General features: G+C 48.4%; 1 protein-coding gene across 15 annotated transcripts in view; it reads right to left on the bottom strand.

Moving 5' to 3' along the window:
* Smarcc2 (SWI/SNF related BAF chromatin remodeling complex subunit C2) overlaps positions 1 to 23246 on the bottom strand; it is a 28145-nt gene extending 4899 nt beyond the window's left edge. For 2 of the 15 annotated variants that reach the window (XM_087902167.1, XM_087902177.1), the window contains exons 1-23: positions 23087 to 23246; positions 21127 to 21246; positions 19360 to 19445; positions 18442 to 18523; positions 18256 to 18348; positions 16998 to 17067; positions 16729 to 16798; positions 13506 to 13581; positions 13222 to 13353; positions 13005 to 13135; positions 12650 to 12773; positions 8836 to 8899; positions 8678 to 8715; positions 8303 to 8433; positions 7954 to 8025; positions 3635 to 3748; positions 3144 to 3297; positions 2387 to 2479; positions 1940 to 2059; positions 1796 to 1858; positions 1169 to 1427; positions 776 to 937; positions 460 to 524 (exon numbers count right to left, since the gene is read on the bottom strand). In XM_087902167.1, the coding sequence (XP_087758293.1) occupies positions 460 to 524; positions 776 to 937; positions 1169 to 1427; positions 1796 to 1858; positions 1940 to 2059; positions 2387 to 2479; positions 3144 to 3297; positions 3635 to 3748; positions 7954 to 8025; positions 8303 to 8433; positions 8678 to 8715; positions 8836 to 8899; positions 12650 to 12773; positions 13005 to 13135; positions 13222 to 13353; positions 13506 to 13581; positions 16729 to 16798; positions 16998 to 17067; positions 18256 to 18348; positions 18442 to 18523; positions 19360 to 19445; positions 21127 to 21246; positions 23087 to 23197 (2430 nt within the window). In that variant the 5' untranslated portion in view covers positions 23198 to 23246. Of the gene's footprint in view, positions 1 to 459; positions 525 to 775; positions 938 to 1168; positions 1428 to 1795; positions 1859 to 1939; positions 2060 to 2386; positions 2480 to 3143; positions 3298 to 3634; positions 3749 to 7953; positions 8026 to 8302; positions 8434 to 8677; positions 8716 to 8835; positions 8900 to 12648; positions 12774 to 13004; positions 13136 to 13221; positions 13354 to 13505; positions 13582 to 16728; positions 16799 to 16997; positions 17068 to 18255; positions 18349 to 18441; positions 18524 to 19359; positions 19446 to 21126; positions 21247 to 23086 lie in introns of all 15 variants that reach the window. The other 13 variants (XM_087902171.1, XM_087902178.1, XM_087902172.1 and 10 more) reach the window with 9 other exon arrangements.
* Between the last annotated feature and the right edge of the window lie 135 nt (positions 23247 to 23381).

Here is a 23381-nt window from a genome sequence, read left to right as displayed (position 1 = left end):
GTGAACATGCCGAGGTCAGAGCAGGACATGGGGTATCTTACTGCCTTAAAGACAGGTCCACCTTCCAATGGTTCCACAATGAGGTAACAGGCACATAAAACGATGCCAAACTTTTTGTTTGTTTGTTTGTTTTTCAAGACAGGGTTTCTTTGTGTAATAGTTCTGGCTGTCCTCAAACTTGCTTTGTAGAACAGCCTGGCCTTGAACTCACTGAGATCCACCTGCCTCTGCCTTCTGAGTGCTAGAATTAAAGGCATGTGGTACTATGCCCAGCCAATGCCAAAGTTTACAAAGGTGCCAGGGATACTAATTCATATTTGTAGAACAAGCACTCTTACCACTGAACTGTCTCAGCCCCACACGACCCCTCCCTTCAGGACACGGCCCTTCCTCTGGACCCCTTATCCCCACAGGCTGTACTCAGCAGCCTCATCCAGACCCAGGCCTCTCCCTCTGTACCTTTGGCTCCTTCTTCTCATCTGCCGCCTGGCCCTCTGCCCGGGCCTCATCAGTCCCACTTTCCTCTGGACCCATGGAGAAAGGAGAGAAAGGAGAGATGTCTGTAAGTCCCATCTACGTGACAAGTTCCCAGAAGACAGAGCCTCAAGGACAGGACCAGAAGGAGCCACATCCCTAGAGTGACATCACGAAGGCAGTGAACCCGCGGATTCTCTCCTATTCGTACTGTGATGGGCAGACCACATGGGACAGCACAGGGCAGCCGGCTGGAGCTGGCTCTTGGTGACTGGGGAGAAATCTAAAAGCCGGTGCTCACCGATGCGCTCGGGCTCGTCAGAGGTGGTTCCCGCAATGCCGCTGCTTTCCAGACCAAAGGCGGGATCTGCCTTGCCTGTGACCTTGGCTGCTTCTTCTACTTTCCGCACGTGGGCTTCCACCAAGGCTGTGGGCACCTCTTCCTTCATTTTGGAGAACTCTTCTGTAAGACCCAGAGGGGGAGAGGCTGGGACGAAGCAGGTGGCCAGTTCTGGTCATCCCTGTGAACGCTTTCTTACAAGCCCATCTTCCTCTAAGAGCAACATGGAGTTTAACAGGTGCCTGACCTAAGGCAGCAACAGACAAGGCCAGTAGGGCAGCCGGACTTGAGCAGGTTCCACTCCGAGTGTCTAACCCTGAAAACAAACTAAAAGGGCCCCACACCCCAAATTACCTAGGGCTGACTTCGCAGCAGCAGAGGCAACTCGGGGGTCGACGACAGAGGCCAAGAAGGCAACAGTGCTCATAACAGGGTTGCCCGACTGACTGAAGGGGATGGGCTGGTAGGCCAGAGGGCCTAGGGAGGCCTCCGAGTCCTCCAGGTACGGGTCTTCAATGGGAAGGCGAAGAAAATGCAAGATGCACTCATCCTGCGTGCGGCTCCCCACATGTTCAGACACTTTGTTCCAGTCATCCTTGTACATTTCCAGGGCCTGGTGGGAGGGGTGGAGACACGACTCCGCTTACTCAGCACTTCCCTCGAAGGTCAGCTCCCCCCATCCTACTTAGGGCATGTGGCTTCAAAGCTCTCTGTGTTCTGGTATTTCTGTACTCGGCTGGATCCAAGGGGGATCTCCAAGTAGCACTAAGAAGTGATGTGGGATTATAAAAAGGCCCAAGTTCCTGACCTGGAGCTGTTCCTGGGACAAGAGTGAGCGGCACAGAAAGGGGCGTAGCTGGGCCTGATCATGCTCCACTCACAGCAGAATGCACGAGAGGGAGAGCGCCCCACTCAGGGGCTGCTGGCACCCCAGCCACTTCTGTCCTCACAGCAGAGCTCTCCTTGCTTTGCCCCAGTTACCTCCAGGAGCAGCAGCGTCTCCTGTTCTGTCCACTCCCGAGTGGCGCTGGCTGCAGCTTTGCTCTGCAGAGAAACAGGTACGTCAGTCAGAGTCAAACAGTGTGGAGCGAAGGCTCTCAAGCCCAGGCTGACTGCACCTCGTACCTTGGAGGCGACATTCTTCTTTGTATACATGTCTGTGCGCAGGCCAAAGTTCTGCATGTCTGGGGGTTTCTCTTTGCCTTTGTCAGGAAAGTTGAGCATTTGTTGGGAAGCAGAGCTCTGCTATTTATGGAAGGGGAGAAGAGGTGCACATGAGTGTAAGTGGTCACAGGAGGCAGAGAGAGACAGACAGACAGACAGAGACAGAGAGAGACAGAGAGACAGAGACAGAGAGAAAGAGAGAGAGACAGAGAGAGAAAGAGAGAGAGACAGAGAGAGAAAGAGAGAGAGAAGGAGCTTCCTTCCCAAAGCCAGGGATGCCCTGGGCAGGACTTCCTCCCTTACTGCTGCAGCTCCTCTGCCCTCTGCTTTCTTGTCTCTTCTTTCCAGGCAGGGGCCCCCCAGTGAAGGGGCAAATAAATAGCCCAGCGGGGTCTGCACCCCACCTACCAGCTCTGGCTTGCCCTTAGCCGTCTCTGGCACCAGGTCATCCAGCTCTTTGCCCTTCCGCCCAGCCTTGGTATCAGCATCAACCTGGCGGCCCTGGGGGACAGAGCTTGGCGTCATGGAAGCTGGGCAGAAAATGGCCAGGTCAAGGCCTTGGAGGCCTAAAGGTACACTGGGCGGCCACAAGCTCTGGGAACACTCATGCCACTGTCCCATGCTGCCTCCATGATTAATTAGACATGTAGTTGGCATGATAGACATTTGTAGTCACATGTATCTTTACAGATGCTCTAAGGAGCTGGACAGCAGATCCTAATCCTACATTCAGTCAGTATCTTTGTGTGAGCCACACAATGTTTTCTTCTCTGTTTAAATCATGTATGAGATGGAAATGGGAAAAAACAAGGTGACAATAATTATGAGGCAAAAATGAGAAAATATGGGAAACATGACAAAGTGTAAAAGCTTCATACGAGTTATCGCAAGCCATGTCTCTATCTGTCCCATCTCCTACGTTAGCCTGTCTGTCCCTGGGATAAGGAGCAACTTCTCTCCCTCAGCAAGGTGTCAGGGCTAAAAGAAGGATGAAACACATGGGCTGACTCCCATGGCCCCTTTCCAATTCACTGCTCAAGAAGAAGCCCTACAGCACCCTGACTGCACTCTAAAACACACACAAATAAAAAGGTGAACAGAAAAAGAAAAATCCAAAGAATTCCCATCTTCCCCACCCACCCGTCCCCAGTGCCCCTCACCCTACCTGTGGGGTCTTGGGCTGAAGAGGAACCAGCCCTGATGGTGTGTCTGCCAAGACATGGAAGTGAGACGTGGGTGGAGGCCCCATTGGGGTTGGTCGGCTCTCGGCATCTACCTGGTAGTTAATGAGACCCCATTGTTCCAGGAAGGCATGGACCCTGTGAGAGAAAGGAGGAACTAGTGCCGTCACCCACTCATCCCCGACAGCGACACCCAGGTACACCCCAGCCTGGACTTCTCTCCGTGACCACGTCCTAGTGACCCTCTCCTCCTAGACGGCTGGTAAAGTCCATCCAACTGCCTTTCAGCTAAGGACACGGCCCTTTGTCCTGTTTCACATCACACTTCCGATCCCCTCAGTCCTGTTATGTATGGCAGGGGATTTCTTAGGTGTGTTCTCCTGCTTATTCCCTATTTTCCTGAAAGTATCTGTAGCTCTGCCTAGACACACACAGCCATCCTCTCAAACTCACTCTCCCCGGAAGCAAGACCCACCTCATGATAGCGCAGACATCACCCGCCAAGTTCCGCCGACAGGCAGTGGATGTTAGATACTCCTGGGGATTCAGTCGGTAAGTGTCAATCATGAAGTTTCGATAGGCCAGGTAGCTTACAAGAGTCAGAGAGACAAATAAGAGGAAGAAAATTAATGTTTGTTGAGGTTCAAGGGGAGGAAAAACGAGAAAGTGCTACCGACCCCTTCTGTGTGACAAAGAGAGAAGCCAGGGTTATCTAACTCCACGGAGATGGCAAACCAGGTTCAGTTCCTAGCACCCCTGTGCCGGCTCACAATCATCCGTAACTCCAGCTCCAGGGAATCTGACGCCCTCTTCTGAACTCCATGGGCAGCAGGAACACGTGGCACACATACATACATGCAAGCTGATCACTCACACAAAATAAGTAAACCTAAAATACAAATGTTTCTTGTCGTCTCCTTGATGGCCTTTTTTTTTTTTTTGGCTTTTTGAGACAGGGTTTCTCTGTGGCTTTGGCGCCTGTCCTGGAATTAGCTCTTGTAGACCAGGCTGGCCTCGGACTCACAGAAATCCTCCTGTCTCTGCCTCCTGAGTGCTGGGATTAAAGGTGTGCGCCACCACTTCCCAGCTATCTTTGAGGTCTATTTTTTTTTTAACTCAGACAAAGGCAATTTATTTGAATATCCAAAGTACTTTACAAAATCATATATAAAATCTAAAATCATTGTCCTGTTTTATGCCATCATCATTTTAATTGGCTTGAGTTACTTACTAGAAAAATATCTTTTGCTATATGTAAAATATCCTTGCTGTTACCTATAGGAGAGGAGATGAAGGAAGTCAAGAAGAGACCGTCACAAACAAGCTTTAGCTGGCATCTACCCATCCCAAGCACAGAGGTGAAGAAGGCAGTAAGTCGCTAGTAAGTGGTGGTGCCATTAGTGACCCAGTTGACCTGAACAGATAATCCGTTAGGTCCAAGTCACTCCTCAGGTCACCGGAGGTCACTGTTTTGTCAATTCCCAAAGCCTGCTGTTTGTTGAAATGACAGAGACTAAAATGGCTATTTGAGACCTCCCTCCACAAATGCAGTGAAGAGACCCCCCTGACGGCTTTTCTAATGAAGTGAATTATCACCTCAGTTTTCCTTGGGATTCCTAGCCTCCTGAGTGCTGAGGTTACAACATGGATCACCATGCTCATCTTACCCAACTTTTAAAATAATAATTAAAGGTAAGGAAAAATGCCTGTTTCCTAAGACACTAAAAAGTCCTTATCCATGCAACTAGCCAATCAGCCTGATGCTGGAGAAGGACCTTAAAGACTGCTTTTTAAATTTTTTTTTTCTAGTTTTGAGACAGGTTTCTCTGTATATCTCTGCCTATCCTGAAACTCCATAGGTCATTAGTTCCAGGCTGACCTCGAACACAGAGATCTGCCTGCCTCTACCTCCCAAGTACCGGGGTTAAAGGTGTGCGCCACCACTGCCAAGCTGTTAATTTACTTTTTTTATGTGTATGGGTGTTTTGCCTACATGTATATCTGTGTAGTACATGCATGCCTGGTGCCCAAGGATGCCAAAAGGGGTTGTTGGCTCCCCAGGAATTGGAGCTGTCAACAGATGTGAGCCATCATGTGGGTGCTGGGAATCAAACCCAGGTCCTCTGTAAGAGCAGTCAGCCTGCATCACTGAGTCATCTTTCCAGTCTTTAAGGGTTGCTTTTGTTTTGGCTCTTGAGCTTTTTACTTATAATTTTTTAAACTTATCATTTTCTGAGACAGTCTTGTGTAGTACAGGCTAGCCTTGTGTAGATGGTTTTGTGCAGTACAGACTAGCCTTGTGTAGACGGTCTTATGTAGTACAGGCTAGCCTTCACCTTGATCTGCAGCATTCCACATCCCAAATGCTTAGATTATATACCACCATCCTAGCTTTTAATTATTCATTTTTATTTATTTACTGATTTAGAGTCAAGGTCTCACATAGCCCAAACTGGCTTTAAATCTGCTAAGTAGCCAAGGCTAGCCTTGAACTGCCAATCCTGCCTCTGCCTCCCAAGGGCTAGGATTTCAAATGTGTAACACTGTACTTTTTAAAGTTAGTTTTTACATATAGTAGTTTTCTCCATTTATTTATGCTTAGGTATTCTTTGTATGTAAGCACTCACACACACAGCACATCTGTGGAGGTAAGAGGGCAGCTTTCACGAGCTGGTTCTTTCCTGCCAGCACGGGGGATCCAGGGACCAAACGCAGGTCAGACTCAAAACTGCTAGGCCATCTCACTCCCTCTCTCTCTTCTGTCTTTTAAAACTCCATTATTTTTCATACATTTCACACATTTGTATTTGCCAATTTTGTGTGTGTGCATGAGTACCACGTGGATCCTGGACCGTTGGGTGGGCAGCGCGGGGCTTTTACCCACCAGGCCATATAACTCTTTTTCTGGTCTTTTTTTTTTTTTTTTTTAAATCAGTGTGTGTGGGCTGGAGGGATGGCTCAGCGGTTAAGAGCATTGCCTGCTCTTCCAAAGGTCCTGAGTTCAATTCCCAGCAACCACATGGTGGCTCACAACCATCTGTAATGAGGTCTGGTGCCCTCTTCTGGTCTGCAGACAGAATATTGTATACATAATAAGTAAATAAATAAATATTTAAAAGAAAAATCAGTGTGTGTATGTGTGTATGTTCCAAGCACATGTATGGAGGTCAGAGGACAACCTATGGGAGTCCACTCTCTTCTTCTGCCATATGGATTCTAGGGATCCATGCAGTTCATCAGGCTTGGTGGCAGGACAGTCAAGGCAACACAGAAAAATCCTGTCTCAAAGAAGAAGAAGAAGAGGAAGAAGAGGAAGAGGAGGAAGAGGAAGAAGAAGAGGAGGAAGAGGAAGAAGAGGAGGAGGAAGAGGAAGAAGAAGAGGAGGAGGAAGAAGAAGAAGAAGAAGAAGAAGAAGAAGAAGAAGAAGAAGAAGAAGAAGAAGAAGAAGAAGAAGAAGAAGAAGAAGAAGAGGAGGAGGAGGAGGAGGAGGAAGAGGAAGAAGAAGAAGAAGAAGGAAGAAGTACAAAGCCAAAAAAACCACAAACAAATAAAAAAACCCACTCTTAATATTAAAAAAGGTAGCTGTTATAAAGTATAAAATCAGACTCTGAGCCAAACTACAGATCCTGGTTTTACATCTTACTAGCTGTGTGAGCTCACTCAAGTGACACTGTCATCTGCTCCTCCCACCAGCACCCTAGTGTGTGAGCTAGACACAGTGGTCACCTGCCTCCTGAGACTAGTCAGTGCTGGGGCCGCTCTCGGGGATGTCAGCAGTTCTCACCATTCCTGAAAGCACGTGTGCTAACACGGGACCATGTCGTCTGGTAACCATCTCCCTGTCCTTCCTGACGAACCCCGCCCTCCTCAGGAGGGAGAAAAGAACAGGGGAGAAAAGACGCACCCAGAACACACACAGAGGGAGGCCGAGCAGCAGCAGCAGGCACAGAGGGAACTTCCCAGTCCCAGTCTCAGCCGCCCGGTCAAGCTCCACAGTCAGGTGTCTTAGAAGAGCCAGAGAGATGCTAAGAGTTCACAGCGGGCTCAAGGAGGGAGTGTGCTCCACACGGCACACACGGCACACATGGCACACAGCAGTGATCAAACTCAATAAGCACCAACACACAGGCCCTCACCCTGGCATCAGATGTGTGGACGAGACTGACTCACAGAGGTCCGCAGACAGCGCTAGGACACAGCTCCTGAGCACTTCAGGCCCGGGTTCTGCTTTGGAGCCACATCCCCGACCTGGACCTTACATACTTCCAGAATACACTCTCTCTGGTATTTCTCAGAACTGGCCCTTCCCTTTAGTTCCTTCTTGTTTTCTTTTTTCTTCTATTTGAAAAGTCTAGCTAGGAAGCCCACACTGACCTCAAATCTGAGTTCTTGTTTCAGTCACCCTCCCACGTGCTAGGACCACAGACAGATGTGGCCACCAGGGCTGGCCTTATCTTGTTTTCCTACCAGGATTTCAACCTAGTCCTAGTCATTTACATTTTAATTAAAGTTGCTACATACACTAAGATCATGTACATTACAGATAACAATTATGACTAAAATTCTCTGCATCTGTTAATAAAATGTGAGGCAAAGGAAGTCCACAGAAGACACATCCTACTTACTATCCTCAGGCACACCTAAAGAACATGCTTTAAAGGGTCAGGCTGTGACTGGATGGTGGCATCTACCATGTGTTTGTAAGCCTAACAGAGAACCTGGCTGGATGTTGCTAAGTCTGGAAGAGTAAAAGCAGAAAGGGCACCAAAAGACAGCCATGAGCTGAAATCTTACATCTCTGGAGTCTTGGACTTGTTCTTGCCGTTGAAGAACTCAGGGAGAGCCCTCCGCTCAATGGCGTGAACACTGCAGGAGAAATCACAATGGATCAGGAGAAAGTTTTAGGGGTGGAAGAGGAGATCTAAAGGGAGTGTGGTCACTAAGCAGCTCTAAACTGTAGAGGGGCCAGAAACTCCTCAAGTGCTGGAGCGTCTCTGGAAGGCAGTGAAACATCAGCCTCACTGAGGGAGAAGGACTGACGGTCGGGCTGGCAGTACCTGTTGTAGTCAAGGGAAGGACTGACGGACAGGCTGGCAGTACCTGTTGTAGTCAAGGGAAGGACTGACGGACAGGCTGGTAGTACCTGTTGTAGTCAAACCAGGCGGCGTAGCTGGGGATGATGATGTGATGGGTCTGCTCGGTCACATTGTCCTCATGCAGGTCTGGATTCTTGGTCTGCTCCCCCTTGTTGCCCGTACTGCTCTCGTCCTCATCCTATGAGTACGGAGGCTGCTGGACACACAGCATTCCCAATCCCCGCCTAGCACCCCTCCGGTTCCTACACCCAGGAGCATGGACACTAAGAGAGGTGGTGAGGATGAGCACATGGGCCCTGGGGCTATGAGCAGGCTGCAGCACTGAGCAACAGCTAGAGGACTCTACGGTGGGAAAAGCCCAGGCAGAAGGAACTATAGTCACAATCACAGAGAGAGGTAGAGCCCCTCTAAACTGGCTCCACCTTGCCCGTGGTCTCCATGCTTTCATCCTCCTGTTCATCTGAAACGGAAAGAAGGCAAGATGTAAGGCTAGAACCTCCTACTGAAAGCCAGAAGGCTAGGGGAAGGTAGCTGAGCTCTCCCTGCCGGGCACTGCCTGCCTCAAGGCTCCCTGTCTTACCCAGGTCAGTCATGGTGCCTCCTTTAACTGGGGCTGACTCCGAGTCCTTCTTAGTGTTGACTGCCGGGAGAAAAGAGCCACTATATTAGACATGCCGGCCAAAACCAAGCCCTCGATTCTCAACTATTATAGTTTTACATACCTTGCTTTCTCAAAAAACTCTGAAACAGACTTGTTAATTTACTGCCCTTACCCAACCCATGATTTCATTTAGCTTCTTTATCTAAGTGTGTGTGAACTCCTGACTCGCCTGCCTCAACATCCTGAGGGCCATCTTTGACTGCTCCTTGTTTCCCTACATAATCTTTGATTATGAATTTGAACTAGATCATTCTATAGGTAAGTAGTAGTTAGATGCCATCCCTTGATGGACTAGCAATTGAACCTAGAGCCTCATGCATGTATGCAAGTACTCCACCAGGGTTATGGCTTCAGCCCCAAATCTCTTGTTTTTGTTCTTTTTAAGAGTGTCTCATGTATTCGAGGCTTCCAGTTTGCTATGTAACCAAGAACGACCCCAACTCTCCAGCCTCCACTTCCCAAGAGCTGGGGTATAGCCAGGCATCACCACCACGCCCAGGTCCCCAGCACTCTTCCTTTTTTTCTTCTTCTCCCCAACTTTTTAATTTTGGTTTTGGCTTTGTGAAACAGTTTTATGCTGGAGAGATGGCTCTGCAGTTAAGAGCACTGGTTGCTTTTACAGAGTTCCTGAGTTCAATTCCTAGCACTCATATGGTGGCTCACAACCATCTGTAACTGTAATCTCATGGAATCTGATGCCCTCTTCTGGAGTGCAGAGGTACATGCAGACACCCATATACATAAAATCATAAAATAGATCTAAATAGATCTTTTTTTTTTTTTTGGAAACACAGACCACTATGTGGCTAAGACTGGCTTTGAACTCCTGATCAACTTGCCTGCCAAGCACTAGGATTACAGTTGTACAGTTATGACTTTGCTTCTTTAGGAGTCACTGCAGCGCAGGAAGGCTTTGCCCTACTTACCCCTCCTGCCGCAGTCTCCAGGTAACTGGGGTTAGAAGCCTAGCTATGCCACCAGGCCTAGTTGAATGGTTAGATCGCAATTAACTACTAATATTATTATTATTTTGGGTTTTCAAGACAGGGTTTCACTGTGTAGCCCTGGCTGTCCTGGAATTCACTGTAAACCAGGCTGGCCTCGAACTCTGTCGCTGCCTCCCAAGTGCTGGGATTTAAAACTATCTGCCACTATGCCTGACTTAAAATTGAGTACTGGGGACAGAACGCAGGACTCTGCACCCACCAGGCAGGCGCTCCACAATAAGTTGCACCCAACCTGATGTTAAACATCTTAAAGCAAAAGATAGTTCTCCTCATTGATTCATACACAAACACTCAGGCATACAGCTGTGCAAATCTCACCCTGGACTGCATTTCTGGAGGTTCTGAGGCTAGTGAATGGGACAGAGACTGCAAGCCAGTACTGGAGCGCAGCGGTCTCTAAAGTGGGACCCTCACACAGCGTGGCAGATGTCACCTCCAAAACACAGAGGAAACGCAGGGATTCTCTAGAGCTGTTCCTGCTGCCCTTTATGTTTTCTTTTTCTTTTCTTCTTTTTAAAGAATATTTGCTTTATAGTTATATGTGTACGTGTGCATGTATGTGAACATATGCAACATATGTAAACATGTGTATGTGAACATGTGTAGCATGTGCATGTACATGAACATGTGTAAAGGTGCCCCTGGAAGCCAGAAGAGAGCAATGGATCCCCTGGAGAGTTTTTATTTAATGTAAGCTGTCTGAGGTGGGTGCTGGGAACTCCAGGTCCCCTAAGAGCAGTATGCACTCTTAATTGCTGAGCCATTTTTTAGCCCCAATGTTATTCTTTTCAAAAAACTCAAATGTGTTGATTGTGTTTGTGAATGTGAGTATGTGGGGGTCACAGGGCTACACTGGTGTCATCTTCTACCAGTAGCCTTTATTTTTTGAGATAGGTTTTCTCACTGATTCAGCTAGACTGACTAGCCAGCAGGGCCCACCTCAGTGCTGGGATTATGGCAAAAATGGCCACGCTTGGCATTTTGTATGGGCCCTAGAGATCCGAACTCAGGTCCTCTGCAGCATTTTTTTTTTTTTTTGGAGACAGGGTCTCATGCAGCACAGAGTGGCCTTCAGCTACTGATTCTCATACTTCTCACGTGCTGGAAGGAAGGGCTGACCACAGAGTTAAGTACTGAACTCTGAGCTTCCTGCATGCTAGGCAAGCACTCCAGTAGGCAATACCCCAGTCTAGAGAGTTCTTTCAAAGGTGTGGGGGGACAAGACAGACACTGTGAGAAGAGGGAGGAGAAACTGCGCGGGATGTGAAATAGATAAACACATTTGCTAAAAAAAAAAAATTAAAAAAAAAAAAAAGATAGGCCCGCTGGTGGTAGTGCACGCCTTTAAACCCAGTACTTGGAAGGCAGAGGCAGGCCAATCTCTGGGAGTTTGAGGCCAGCCTGGCCTACAAAGTGAGCTCCAGGACATTCAGGGCTACACAGAGAAACCCTGTCTTGAAAAACAAAAACAAAAAATAAATAACTTTTGAGATGTATTTCTATGTGTACGAGTGTTTTGCTGGAATGTGCTCCCCCTGCAGCAGTGCCAGAAGAGGGTGCTGAGTCCCATGGGACTGGAATTCGACAGCTGTGACCCACCACTATGGGTTCCAGGAATCAAGCTGGGGCCTCTGCAAGGGCAGTAATTGTTCTTAAACACTGAGGGAACCGTCCAGCTCCCACCCCACTCCATTTCTTTATGATAATGCTTGCATAAGCTTTATAATGGTCCTGAAGTAAGGTTTTATAGTATAATTTGCATAATTTATCTTGAAATATATATATATATATACATACATGTATACACATATTTAATGATTTATTTATTTGCATTGGTGTTTGCCTACACGTACGTCTGTATAAGGGTGTTGGATCCTCTGGAACTAGAATTACAGGCAGTTGTGAGCTGCCATGTGGGTGCTAGGAACTGAACTCTGGAAGACCAGCCAGTGCTCTTAACGGCTGAGCCATCACTCCAGCCTCTTTAGGAATGTATCTTATTGTGGGAACGTATAATCAAAGCTATCAGGTTAGAGCGATAGCTCAGTCAGTAAAGTGCTTGTTGCACGGGCCTGAAGACCTGATTAGTCCTCGGTACCCATGTACAGGGCATCACAGCATTGGAGAGGCACAGGAAAGCAGACTAGCCTGATCCTGAAGACCCAGGTCTCAAAACACAAGGTAGAGGCAAGATGGCACAGTGGGCAACAGTACTTACTGCCAGTCCCTGGAGCATGCAGTGAAAGGAGAACCAACCCCACAACTGTCTTCTGACCTCTACATATGCACTGTGACAAGTTCTCTCTCTCTCTCTCTCTCTCTCTCTCTCTCTCTCTCTCCACACACACACACGCTATGTAAATAAATGTTAAATAACAAGGCAGAGGCTCCTGAGGAACGACACCTGAAGGTGAGCACTGGCTTCTATATGTGTGTGTGTGTACACACACAAAAGGATTTGGAGGGCTAGGGCTGTAGTTCTGTGGTAGGGCATTTGCTAGTACCCAGGAGGTCCTAGGTTCAATCTCCAGAAGAGGAAAGCAGGAAGTGTGCAGACAACTGCTGTCAGCTGGAGGGATCAGACATGGATACAAAGAGGATTTCTCAGGGTAATGCTAATTTTACTAACCAGCTATCCAGAAGGGAAAGTTGCTTTAGATCTGGAGAACCTGTCCTTTCAGGAGCTTGGTACAGCAGGGATGGGGAAGATGGGTGTTAGCCATACCTGCTTTGGGGAGTGTCACCTCTTCTACATTTGGGACAGGCGAGGGCTCATCCATGTCTTTCGTCAGCTCTTCCTGCTCCTCTTCTCTGTGGCCTCGCTTTGACTTGGTGTAAGGTGTTGAGGGTCTGGGAAGGAGAGGAGAGAGAGAGCATCAGGGCAGAGCTGGGCGGAGCAGAGCGGTCTGCAGAGAGATGGGGTGGTGCAGAAGCAGTTTAGGGATTACCACCCTCAAGCAGGCATGTGAAGATCCCCCCCCCCAGACACCCAGCCAGGGGCAGAGACTTCAAGAAGCATGTCTTTTCTTCGGCATGCACCACGTGAACAGTGCCTGTGGGTGCTGGCGAGGGGTCGCATACCCTTTCTTGGCATTCTTCTTCTTAGCTTCTGGGGTAGGCGAAGGAGAGGGAGAACGTTTCCTCTTCTTATAGTTACTCCCCTTCTTGTCCCGCCTGTCTGAATCCGGGCTGTTTACCTGCACATCAGAGAACTGGGATAAATGTCAGCCTCCAGCTCCCAGTGAGGCCTGTTCTGAGGTTTAAGTTAAGTGCTTAAGAAAAGGGAGCACAATTTCACCTCATCTGTCAGCGTCTTCGCTGAGATCTTCTTCCGTCGGGAAACAGGGCTTTTGTCGTCATTGACTTCATAGTCTTCCTCATTCATCCACTCATTGAAGGTGTCTGTGTCGAGGATCCACTTGGCGTGAATCTGAAGTGCAAAGGCAGATCAAAAGGGAGAGTTACCAGAAACCAGGGCTCTGTCTAGAGACTCAACACAAGCCCAAGAGCACAGAGCCCCTGCCCCCTGCAGAGAGCGCTGGTGCTGGGTGTTACTCCAGGGGTGGAGGTAGTAAAGCTCACCTTCCGAGGTTTCTCAGGCGTTGGAGCGTCTTCCACAGATGCTTCAATTTCACTAGCTGGGATCCACGTATCATAACTGCCGGAAGAGATTCAGCATGAAGTCGAGACAACACGATGGAGAGACAGAAACCGAGTGCAGCCTTGTACTTTCCTTTTCTTTCTCTTTTTTTCCCCACTGCACACAGACGATGGAACCCTGGGCCTCTACCACTGAATTATACACCCAGTCCTGCCTTTTCCACTTACAAAAAATATTCAGCTGTTGATTTGCCCAATTAAATTGGGATTCTTTTTACCACAAAGCAATAAAAGCATATTATAAAATATTTCAAGCAGTTGGGTGTGGTGACTTATGCCTATTATCCCCACACTCAGGAGTTCAGGCAGTAAAACAGATGCAAGTTCAAGGCCAGCCTGAACTATACAGAGAATTCAAGCACAGACTGGTCACTGTAGTAAGATTTTGTTTCATAATAAAAATGCAAAAGAGGGCTAGAGGTAGCTCAGTGGTGTGTAACTGGTGAGCAACACACACTCCTGAGCTCAAGAAACCATCACCAACAAAACAGGCTTAAAAACACTAAAGACAGGCTTGGTGGTACATGCCTACAATCCCAGCACTCTAGAAGACGAGGCAGGAAAATCTTGTGTCTGAGGCAGCCTGAGAAGCATAGCGAGACTCAGTCTCAAAAACCCAATTAGAAAACCAACCAACGAATAAAAACACAGAAGAAGAAAAAAACATTAAAAAAAAGTATGAAAATACTCTAACATAGGCAACTGTGAGAATCTGAGACAGGATTCCCTTGAGTCTGAGGCCAGCCTGGACACACAGTATGTCCTGGGTACCTGCGTCAGCTCATACCACTCCTTCAAAAATCATTACAATTATGCCTGGAAGTAATGGCACATGCCTTGAATGCCAGCACTCGGTAGGCAGAGGCAGGTGGCTCTCTGTGAGTTTGAGGTCAGTTTGGTCTGCAGAGGGAGTTCCAGGACAGCCAGGGCTACACAAAGAAATCCTGTCTCGAAAAACAACAACAACAACAATAGCAAAATAATTACAATTACATTATACTTGGTATTTGTTTTCTTTGGCTAACTTTTTACAATAATTTTCTTTTAAATTTAATTTTTTTTTAAATTTAAAATATGTTTTTTTAATCCCCTGGAAGGGAGGTCACACTATGTCTCCCGGAGGTTCAAGTGACTCTCCTGTCTCTACCTCTGAGTATCTGAAACTATAGATGCAACCAGCAGGTCTCACTTAAATTTGTCTACAAACTATGCATATTATATCTCTTTAAAGGCTGCATAATAGCCCAGAGTAATTATATACATTTTCAGAAACATTCATTTCCTTACTATTACACTGTCTTAACTTTTGTTTTGAGACACAATTTCACATAGCGTAGGCTGGCCCCAAACTTCCCAGAAAATCAAGGATGACTGAATTCTTGATCCTCTTTCTTTGGCTTGCTCAAGTGTTGAGATTATAGGTGTGTGACAACCTACAGACGTCAGACCGCAGAATGGCTCAGTGGGTACAAATGTTTACCACACAAGTCTGATGACTTGAGCTGGATCCCAGAAACCCAAAATGGAGTGAAAGCACTGACTCCCAATCCTGACTTCCAGTTGTGTATCTATATACATGCAAGCGTGCGCACACACACACACATACACACACACACACACATACACAAATAAGAAAGAGAAGGTCAGATGTGGTAGAGTAGAGCAATCCTTTAATCCCAGCACTTAGTAGGGAGAGGCTGGTGGATCTTTGTGAGTTCAAAGTCAGTTTGGTTACAAAGCAAGTCAGGTTAGCCCTGGCTATAAGTGAGACCTTGTCTTAAACAAATATGTATGTATGTATGCATGTATGTTTGTATGATAAAAAGGAAAATAAATCAACCCAGGGAATGACACAGACAGCAAGATTAAAGACCTGAATTCTATCCCAGAACCTATATGAAAGTTCTGGGCATGGGGCTGAGGAGATGGCTCAGCAGTTAAGAGCAACTGTTGCTCTAGCAGAGGACCCAGAATCAGTTCCTAGCACCCACATTACAGCTCACAACTATCTGTAGTTGCAGTTCAAGAGAATCTGTAGGCACCCCATTCTGATCTCTATAGGCACCAGGCATGCATGTGGTGCACACACATAAATGCAGACAAAACACTCATAAACATAAAATTAAACAAGCATGGCATGGTGGCTTATGCTTGCACCCAGAGTTCAAAGGTGCAGACAGTGGGATCCCCAGGCTTCTGGCCATCCATTCTACACCAATTGGTGAGTTCCAGGCCAATGAGAAACCCTGTCTCAAAGGAAATGGACAGCATTCCTGAGGACGACCTTGAGGTTATCCTCTCACCTCCATACATACATGTGCATCCACACACACAGAGTAGGAACACACATTAAAACCATTTGGAGTGGCGGTGCATGCCTTTAAATCCAGGAGGCAGAGGCACACAGATCTCTGTCAGTTCAGGGTTAGCCTGGACTACATGGTGAGTCCCAGGTCAGCCAAAATCACATAGTAGGACCCTGTCCTAAAACAAAACAAATACCAGGAACTGGGCACTGGGCATTGGGCATGGCGGTGTTCCTCAGTAACACAAGCACCAAGGAGGCAGGAGTTCCAGACCAGCTTGGTAGAATGACCGGGTCTCAAAACAAACACCAAACCAAAAAGCAGTGGCTAGAGAGACGGCTAAGCATTTAAGAGCAATCGCTGCTCCTGCAGAGAACCTAAGCTCAGCTCCCACCACCCAGAAGGTGGCTCACAACCATCTATAACTCTAGTTCCAGAGAATCTGATGCTCTCCTCTGACCTCTCTAGGTACTAGGCACACACATGGTTCACAAACATACATGCAGGCAAAACATTTATACACATAAAATAAAAAAATAAATAAACCTAAAAAAAAAAAAACAAAGAAAAAGGGAACACACACAAAGTCAGTGCGATGGCGCAAGCCTTTAATACCAGCATTGAGGAGGCTGAGATAGGAGGATTGCTACAGGTTTGAGGCCAGTCTGAGCTACATAGCAGGTTTGATGCCAGCCTGGATTACATAGCAAAATTCTGTACTTAAAAAAAACCAAACAAGGAAATAAACAACCCATAAACAGTGCCTTCTTGCTCTGCCAGATGACTTCTGTGTCTGGCTGCTGCTGCTTCTCCCGACTACCCTGAGAACCCATCCTCACCTGTCAGGGTAGTAGCCCCAGTGCAGAAGAACTTGCTTATCTCTCTTCATGACTGGCCGTACCCATTCCTCTGAGGATAGAGACAGAGAAGAGAGGTCAGCGGAAAGAAGCACGAAGACTGACCAGACGAAGGCACTCAGCACTCTCCCGTTCTAGCAGGAGATGCAGGACTGCAATGCTCAGAGCCTCAGGTGCTGTACAGTGAACCAAGCTGTCCTTCATCCACTAGCCCAAGCCACCATAGCAGAGGACGAGAAAATGGGTCTCACCTTCTTCCAGGTTCCCTGGGACAGGATACACAACATGGGAGGCATTGCTCTTGTCCTCAGTAACGGTTCCCTGGACAGGCAGCACAGGAAAGAGCAGGTAAATCTACTGCCTTTTCAATTACTCTCAGGTATAAATCTAATGACAGCTGTCATGCGGGGTATTAAAATCAGTCTGTATTTCCTAGCAGTACCACCTAAGTGGCACAGAAACACAGGGGCAATGAGAACTAAATGTCCCCACAGATAACCCTCTGCATAGACTCTGACAGTGGAGAGGTGTGGTGTGCTGTGTGCGCAGAGGCTGGAGGTCAACGACAAGTATCCTTTATTACTCCCCACCGTATTTTTGAGACAGTGAGCCCAGAGTTTGACGTCTTCTACTGAGTTGGTTAATGAGCCCCAGGATGAACTCGTTTCTACCTCCCAGCTTTGGAGTTGTAGAACCACAACACCCAGGTTTCACGTGTTCTGAGGATCCAAACCCAGGTCTTCATGTTTGCATAACACACACTTAGAGTCATCGCGCAGCCCTACCCATTGGAATTTTTTTGTTTTTTTGAGACAGGGTTTCTCTGTGTAACCCTAGCTGTTCTGGAACTTTTTCTGTAAACCAGACTGGCCTCAAACTCACAGAGATCTGCCTGCCTCTGCCTCCTGAGTGCTGGGATTAAAGGTGTGCGTCACCACCACATGGCACCCATGGGAAATTTAAAGTGGACTATATATACCTATCCACAATATCTGCTTTTTATTAAAAACTAGTTCAAGCACTCAAAAAAAATTAAAAAGTTTCAAAGAATAGAGATTTTGTTGAGTCTGTTTTAACAATATCACTCTAAAATCCAGGCAGGCCTGAACATACTATGTTGCCAAGTATGACTGAACTTTTGATCCTTCTGCTGCTACTTCCCAAGTGCCAGGGCATATCACTGCACCTGATCCCAAGGTTGCATTTATCAGAAATCAGATATGGCACGTTCAGTGGAAGATGTTCTCCTTCAACCATGACGATGCAGCCAAGGGGAGCGGAGACAGCGCTATCAAGCCTGGGCAGTGGAGCAAACGGACAAGCGCCACTCAGAGACGCTAGCTTTCCACTGAGTAGAGAGGGCCACGGTACAGAGGAAAACGTGCCACAGGCTGTTTCCTGATGGAAGACACCATCAGCCATGGAGGATCACAGTGTAACCATGGTAACAAAGTGTAAACCAGTCAGGAGTTCAGAAGCCGCTGACTTACCGGCCTCCCTTACACTCACCTGGTGTCTCTTAACAATGTCTTTTAATTTCCCTAGCAGTTTGGGCTCAATCTCTGGGCACAGGAAAATGTTAGGTCGAGACAGGCAATTATTCTGTAAGGAGAAGAAGTATCTGAGATGAGGAAAGGCTGTTTTGTGTTCTCACTGTGGAGAGGGAAATGGAGAGGGTGCGCGCTGGAATTTTACCTGCACCAAGGACTTCTCAATGGTCATGAACATTTCCACATTGCGGTCCATGCGGGACGGGTTCTGGAAATCGTAACGCCGCCTTGTAAAAGGAGAGTAACCTAGTCAGTTATAGTCTTTGTCTGGGGAAAAGGCAAGGGGACAGGATTTTTTTCTCTCTTTTTAAATTTATAGTTTTATTTTACATGTATGGATGTTTTGCCTGCTTGTATGTCCCATGTGTCTGAGGAGGCCAGAAAAGGTCACTGAGTCCCCTGGAACTGGGGTTACAGAAGGCTGTGAGCAGCCATGTGGGAATGGGACCATGTCCTCTGGTGTTGGGTTTTTTGTTGTTTTAGGACCATGTCCTCTGGAAGAGCAGCCAGTGCACTTAACCACAACTGAGCCATGTCTTTAGTCTCCACAGTACATAACTTTTGTCTTTTGTGTTTGTTTGTTTGTTTGTTTGTTTGAGATAGAGTTTCTCTGTGTAACATCCCCAGCTATCCTGAAACTTGTTCAGGCTGGCTTTGAACTCACAGAGATCCACCTGCTTCTGCCTCCTGAGTGCTGGGATTAAAGGAGGGCACCATCGCCCCATTTGGTTCGTAACTTCTTACCAGGGGAAATTAGGAGGTAATCTTGTCACAAATTTTGCCCAAATCAAAGGGAACAAAGGATTCCTGGTCTCAACTGCATAAATCACTCTGTTTAATCCAAAAGGACAAAGTTTGAGATGTCCACCTAAGAGGCCTCTTCCCAGCCTTCACACCCCTCCCTTGCTCTTGGGGACTGTTCTGGCTGTGACGACTAGTTTTCTGATCTATCAAAATAAAAGACATGTAGCATTTCTAATGTGTTCTCTCATTTCAGAAGGACCCCAGAAAATATGGGAATTGTTTCTAAAGTAAATAAAAGAGCAGAGAGAAGGCATCTCACCATCCCTGGTCACTCTTGAATTTGTAGGCAGCTGCAAGAATGTGGCACAGGGATCCTCCTGCTTTGAAATCTAGGAAACATTTGATCTGGAAATTGAGACAGGGAGAGGTGTGAAAGTTACACTGTATATATATTTTTTTTGTCACATAAAAATCCTGCTACAAAAATTCCACTCTGAACTGATTTCCCTCTCAAATGTTTTATTTTGTTTGCTTGTTTTTCCTTTTTGTTTGTTTTCAAGACAAGGTTTCTCTGTGTAACAGCCCTGGCTATCCTGGAACTTGATTTGTAGACCAGGCTAGCCTCTGAATTCACAGAGCTCTGCCTGCCTCTGCCTCCTGAGTGCTAGGATCAAAGGTGTGTGCTGCCCTGCCATTTGTTTGTGTTTAAGACAGTGTCTCACTATGTAGGCCTGGCTGGCCTAGAACCCACACATAGACCAAGTTGGGCTGGAGCTTTGCAGCTTTGCAGCAATTCCTCTGCCCCTGTCTCCCAAGTAGTGGGATTAAAGGCATTAAACCCACATGTCATCGCACCATGTGACCTGGAGAAAGTTAGAAAAGAAACCAATATTCATTTTTAAAATGTCCTTTTGGACCAAGCACTCTACTGGATTACCTCATGTACTACTGATGAAACGCTACAAAGTAGGCAATCAAACTCATGGAGAGATGAAATTATTAAGACTCACAAAGGTTGCCCCACAGCCGCCATGGGACAGAACCAGGACTAAACACAAGTTTACGCAAACTCAAATCTCACTGCCCCTTTTCAGGGATTGCACGGATTAATTTATCGGGTCCACGTGTCCTCCTGGAGGTCTCTCCTTCCAGCACGTGGGCAGCTGAAGGGAGCACTTGACCCGCTGAGCCACCCCTCTGTGGCACTGCAGACACAATTCAGGGCCGCTCAGGGCTAGGGTCTGTAGTCTTCCTGACTCAGCCGACCCCAGGTTTCTTCTTCTTTTTGCTCTTTTTTTTTTTTTTTTGGTTTTTCAAGACAGGGTTTCTCTTTGTAGACCAGGTTGTCTTACCACTCACAGAGATGCGCCTGCCTCGGCCTCCGGAGTGCCAGGACTAAAGTCGTGCACCACCATTACTGGCTGTGACTCGGGCTTCTAAGTGGTGGGTAAATCAGATGTGTGCCGCCATGCCTAGCCTCAAACCTCACTCTATTTGACTTTTTTCAGATTTATTTATGTGTATGTGTGTTTTGCCTTGTATCATGGGAGTGAGTGCCCACAAAGGAGAATTAGGAGACCGTAAACCACCACGTGGGTACTGGGAATCAAACCCAGGTCCTCTGCAAGTGTTCTTAGAACTGAGCCATCTCTCCTGCTTCCCAAACTTCACCCCCTTTTAAGATGGTACCAGGAGAGAGATACCGGAGAACTGAACCCCACAGGCTCAGATTACCTGTTGCATGCTTTTTCAAAAATAACAAGAATAGTCAACTGGTACTAGTTTAAGCCCTAACGCCCTGACTACTACTAGAGACTGTTACTGTAGGAAATAAATCTACCAAAATTATGAAATTTGAAAAAAAAAGTGGGTTTTATTTTTGTTTTTCTTTTGAGACAGGGTCTCACAATATGGCACACACTGTCTGAACTGCTGTATGGGTCAGGCTGGCCTCCAACTTTTCATTCTCCTACCTCAATTTCTCTAATTCTGGGATTACACGCACGTAGGGGAAAAAAATTAAAAAGCAAAACAATAGCAAACTCCCCTTCCAGTTGGGAGGCCTCGTCCCCTCCTTTGCACTCACCGGCAGTTTGGTAAGGGGTGCGTTGCTGACATGTTTGCCAAAAACCTCTTCCTGAAACTGGAGCAACTGCACAACCAGGCTCGACAGAGACTTGTTGGTGGGTGGTTCCGCCTGTATGTACTGGGGAAGGGGGGAAAGGAAGACAGGGATGGCAGGCCGATTCTCTGCCACCTCCCATTTCTTCCCCGTGAGTTCCTGGAAGCCCCTGGGGCAGACACATCTTGTCTATATATAAAGAGGGCTCCAGAAGCTCCTGAATTCTACTGCCACAGGCCAGATTGCCAGCACTGGGGACAGACATAAGGGAAGCTTTGCGTTCTTCTTTAGCTGCACCCCGACATTGGCACTGCAGGACACCCTGATATCTAGCCACCTCGTTCCCAACCAACAGTAAAATCTGGAAGGTTTATAGAGCTCAAGGCAACAAACATCCCTCTGGGGCTCCAAGAGACACAACAATGCATTTCTTGGGGACCAAGATAAAGGTCCAGGTTTCCGCACATATTGGTGTCTCAAAAGGGCAAAAAGGAGAGGCAGGGCAAGCCGATTTACAAACTAAGCCTGTACATTTTGCTTCTACTGAAACCAGGCATGATTGTCATTGTTGGGTCTCCTCTCCAGTAAGGAGCAGCAGACCACTCACCGGGCCTGACACAAGTAGGAAGACACCCTACTTACCCCTTTCTGAGGACATGAGTCCTCGGACATCCCCACAGCCCGCTACCTGAGATCCTACCTTTCTGTTCTGTTCACGGAGCCAGGAAGCTAATTTTTCTCTTTACCTTTTGACCCCTATTTCCTCAACCCTAATCGGAGTCAGCACCTCTCAGTGGGAGGTGTAAAGAGATCCGTAGTAACAAAGAGTTAAGCACTAGAAAGCTGAATCAGGTCACAGCTGTCAATCCCCTCGGGGTTACAGACTTAAGACCCTAGTCTGGTCTCCCTTCAAAAGGTCAAAAACGGAAGACTGGGAACCAGAGCCTCACGCTGGGGGTACAAACAAGTCACAGAGCCAACAGCTGTTTGTCAAGAGTCTGACACCCACAGAGACCCCAAACGGTTCCAGGGCCAAACTCAAACCAGGATTAGTGGTGAGTTCTGAAGCTGTCCACTATATACTGACAGGCTGCAAAGCCGGGGTAGGAAGACTTGGGGATTGTAAAAGAAAGCTAGGGGGAAAAAAAGAGTCCTCAGCCAGGGGTAGTGAGGAAGCTGGCCATATCCAGGAAAAAGAAAAAAAGCCTCGAGACAATGAAGACACGAGAATGTGATTTGTGTAGAAAAGGGAGAAAAAAGACAGGTAAGGGCTTCTGAACCCTTTTGTTCACCACCTCTATTATTTCCAGTTACGGGGTGGGGGTGGGGTCTAGCGCTAGGAAGCTTATCCCAGCCTCTAGACCTCAAACCCAAAGCGATGCAGGCTGGGTGGCAGAGCGACTTTATTGTGGAGCCAAGGGCCGGGCTGAGGGGCTGCTGCCCTGAGACTCGCACGCCCCGTCCCCCCCCGAGGAGGTGCGGGGACGAGCCTGGGAGACAGGTGATTCCCCAGGTAGAGACCCTTCCCACGGCCTGCTCCGCGCCTGGATCCCCGCGCTGCTTTCTCCGTCGGTCTCCGGACGCACACAAAGCCAGCACCGGGGAGGCCTGGGCCGCGCCGGTACCTGGCTCGGCGGGGAGCTCCGGCGGGCGGAGAAGAGGCGCGCGACGGCACCCGGCCGGCCCGGGGCCGGTTAGCCGGGAGAGCGACAGCTATCGCGCCCCGGGCCGCCGCCCCGGGCCGCCGCGAGCAGGGGGCAGAGGGCACGGAGGGGCACGGTGGGGGCGGGGTGGGGGAGGGGCGCGGAGGCCGCGGAGGCCGCGGGGAGGGGCGCGGCGGCCCGAGGGTGGGCCGGCCCCGGGGAGCGCGAGCCCTTTGTCCCGGCGGCTCCGGGGCGGCCCCAGTGCGGCCCGGCCGGCGTACCTTCTTGTAGTTCTTGCCGAGCCAGAGCCGCACGTTATCGAACTGGGTCACGGTGTCCGCGGCCTCGTAGTACTTCACGTTGGGGCCACCGTCCTTCTTCCGCACCGCCATCTTCTCGGGCTCGGGCCCCGCCGCCGCCGCCCGCCCCGCTCAGCTCAGCTCCCGCCTCCTCCTCCGCCCGCCTCCCGCCGCCACGGCCGCCGCCTCCCGCCGCCTGGGCCGGCCCCGGCCCGCCGAGCGCCCCCTGCCGGCGGCCCGGCACGACGCGGCGGCGGCGGCGGCGAGAGCGGACGGA

The sequence above is a fragment of the Myodes glareolus genome, chromosome 26, assembly GCF_982192425.1.
Source record: "Myodes glareolus chromosome 26, mMyoGla1.1, whole genome shotgun sequence".
In the NCBI taxonomy this organism is placed as follows: domain Eukaryota; kingdom Metazoa; phylum Chordata; class Mammalia; order Rodentia; family Cricetidae; genus Myodes; species Myodes glareolus.
Note: the sequence above shows the minus strand (reverse complement) of the source record. Positions and strands in the feature narration are given on the sequence as shown.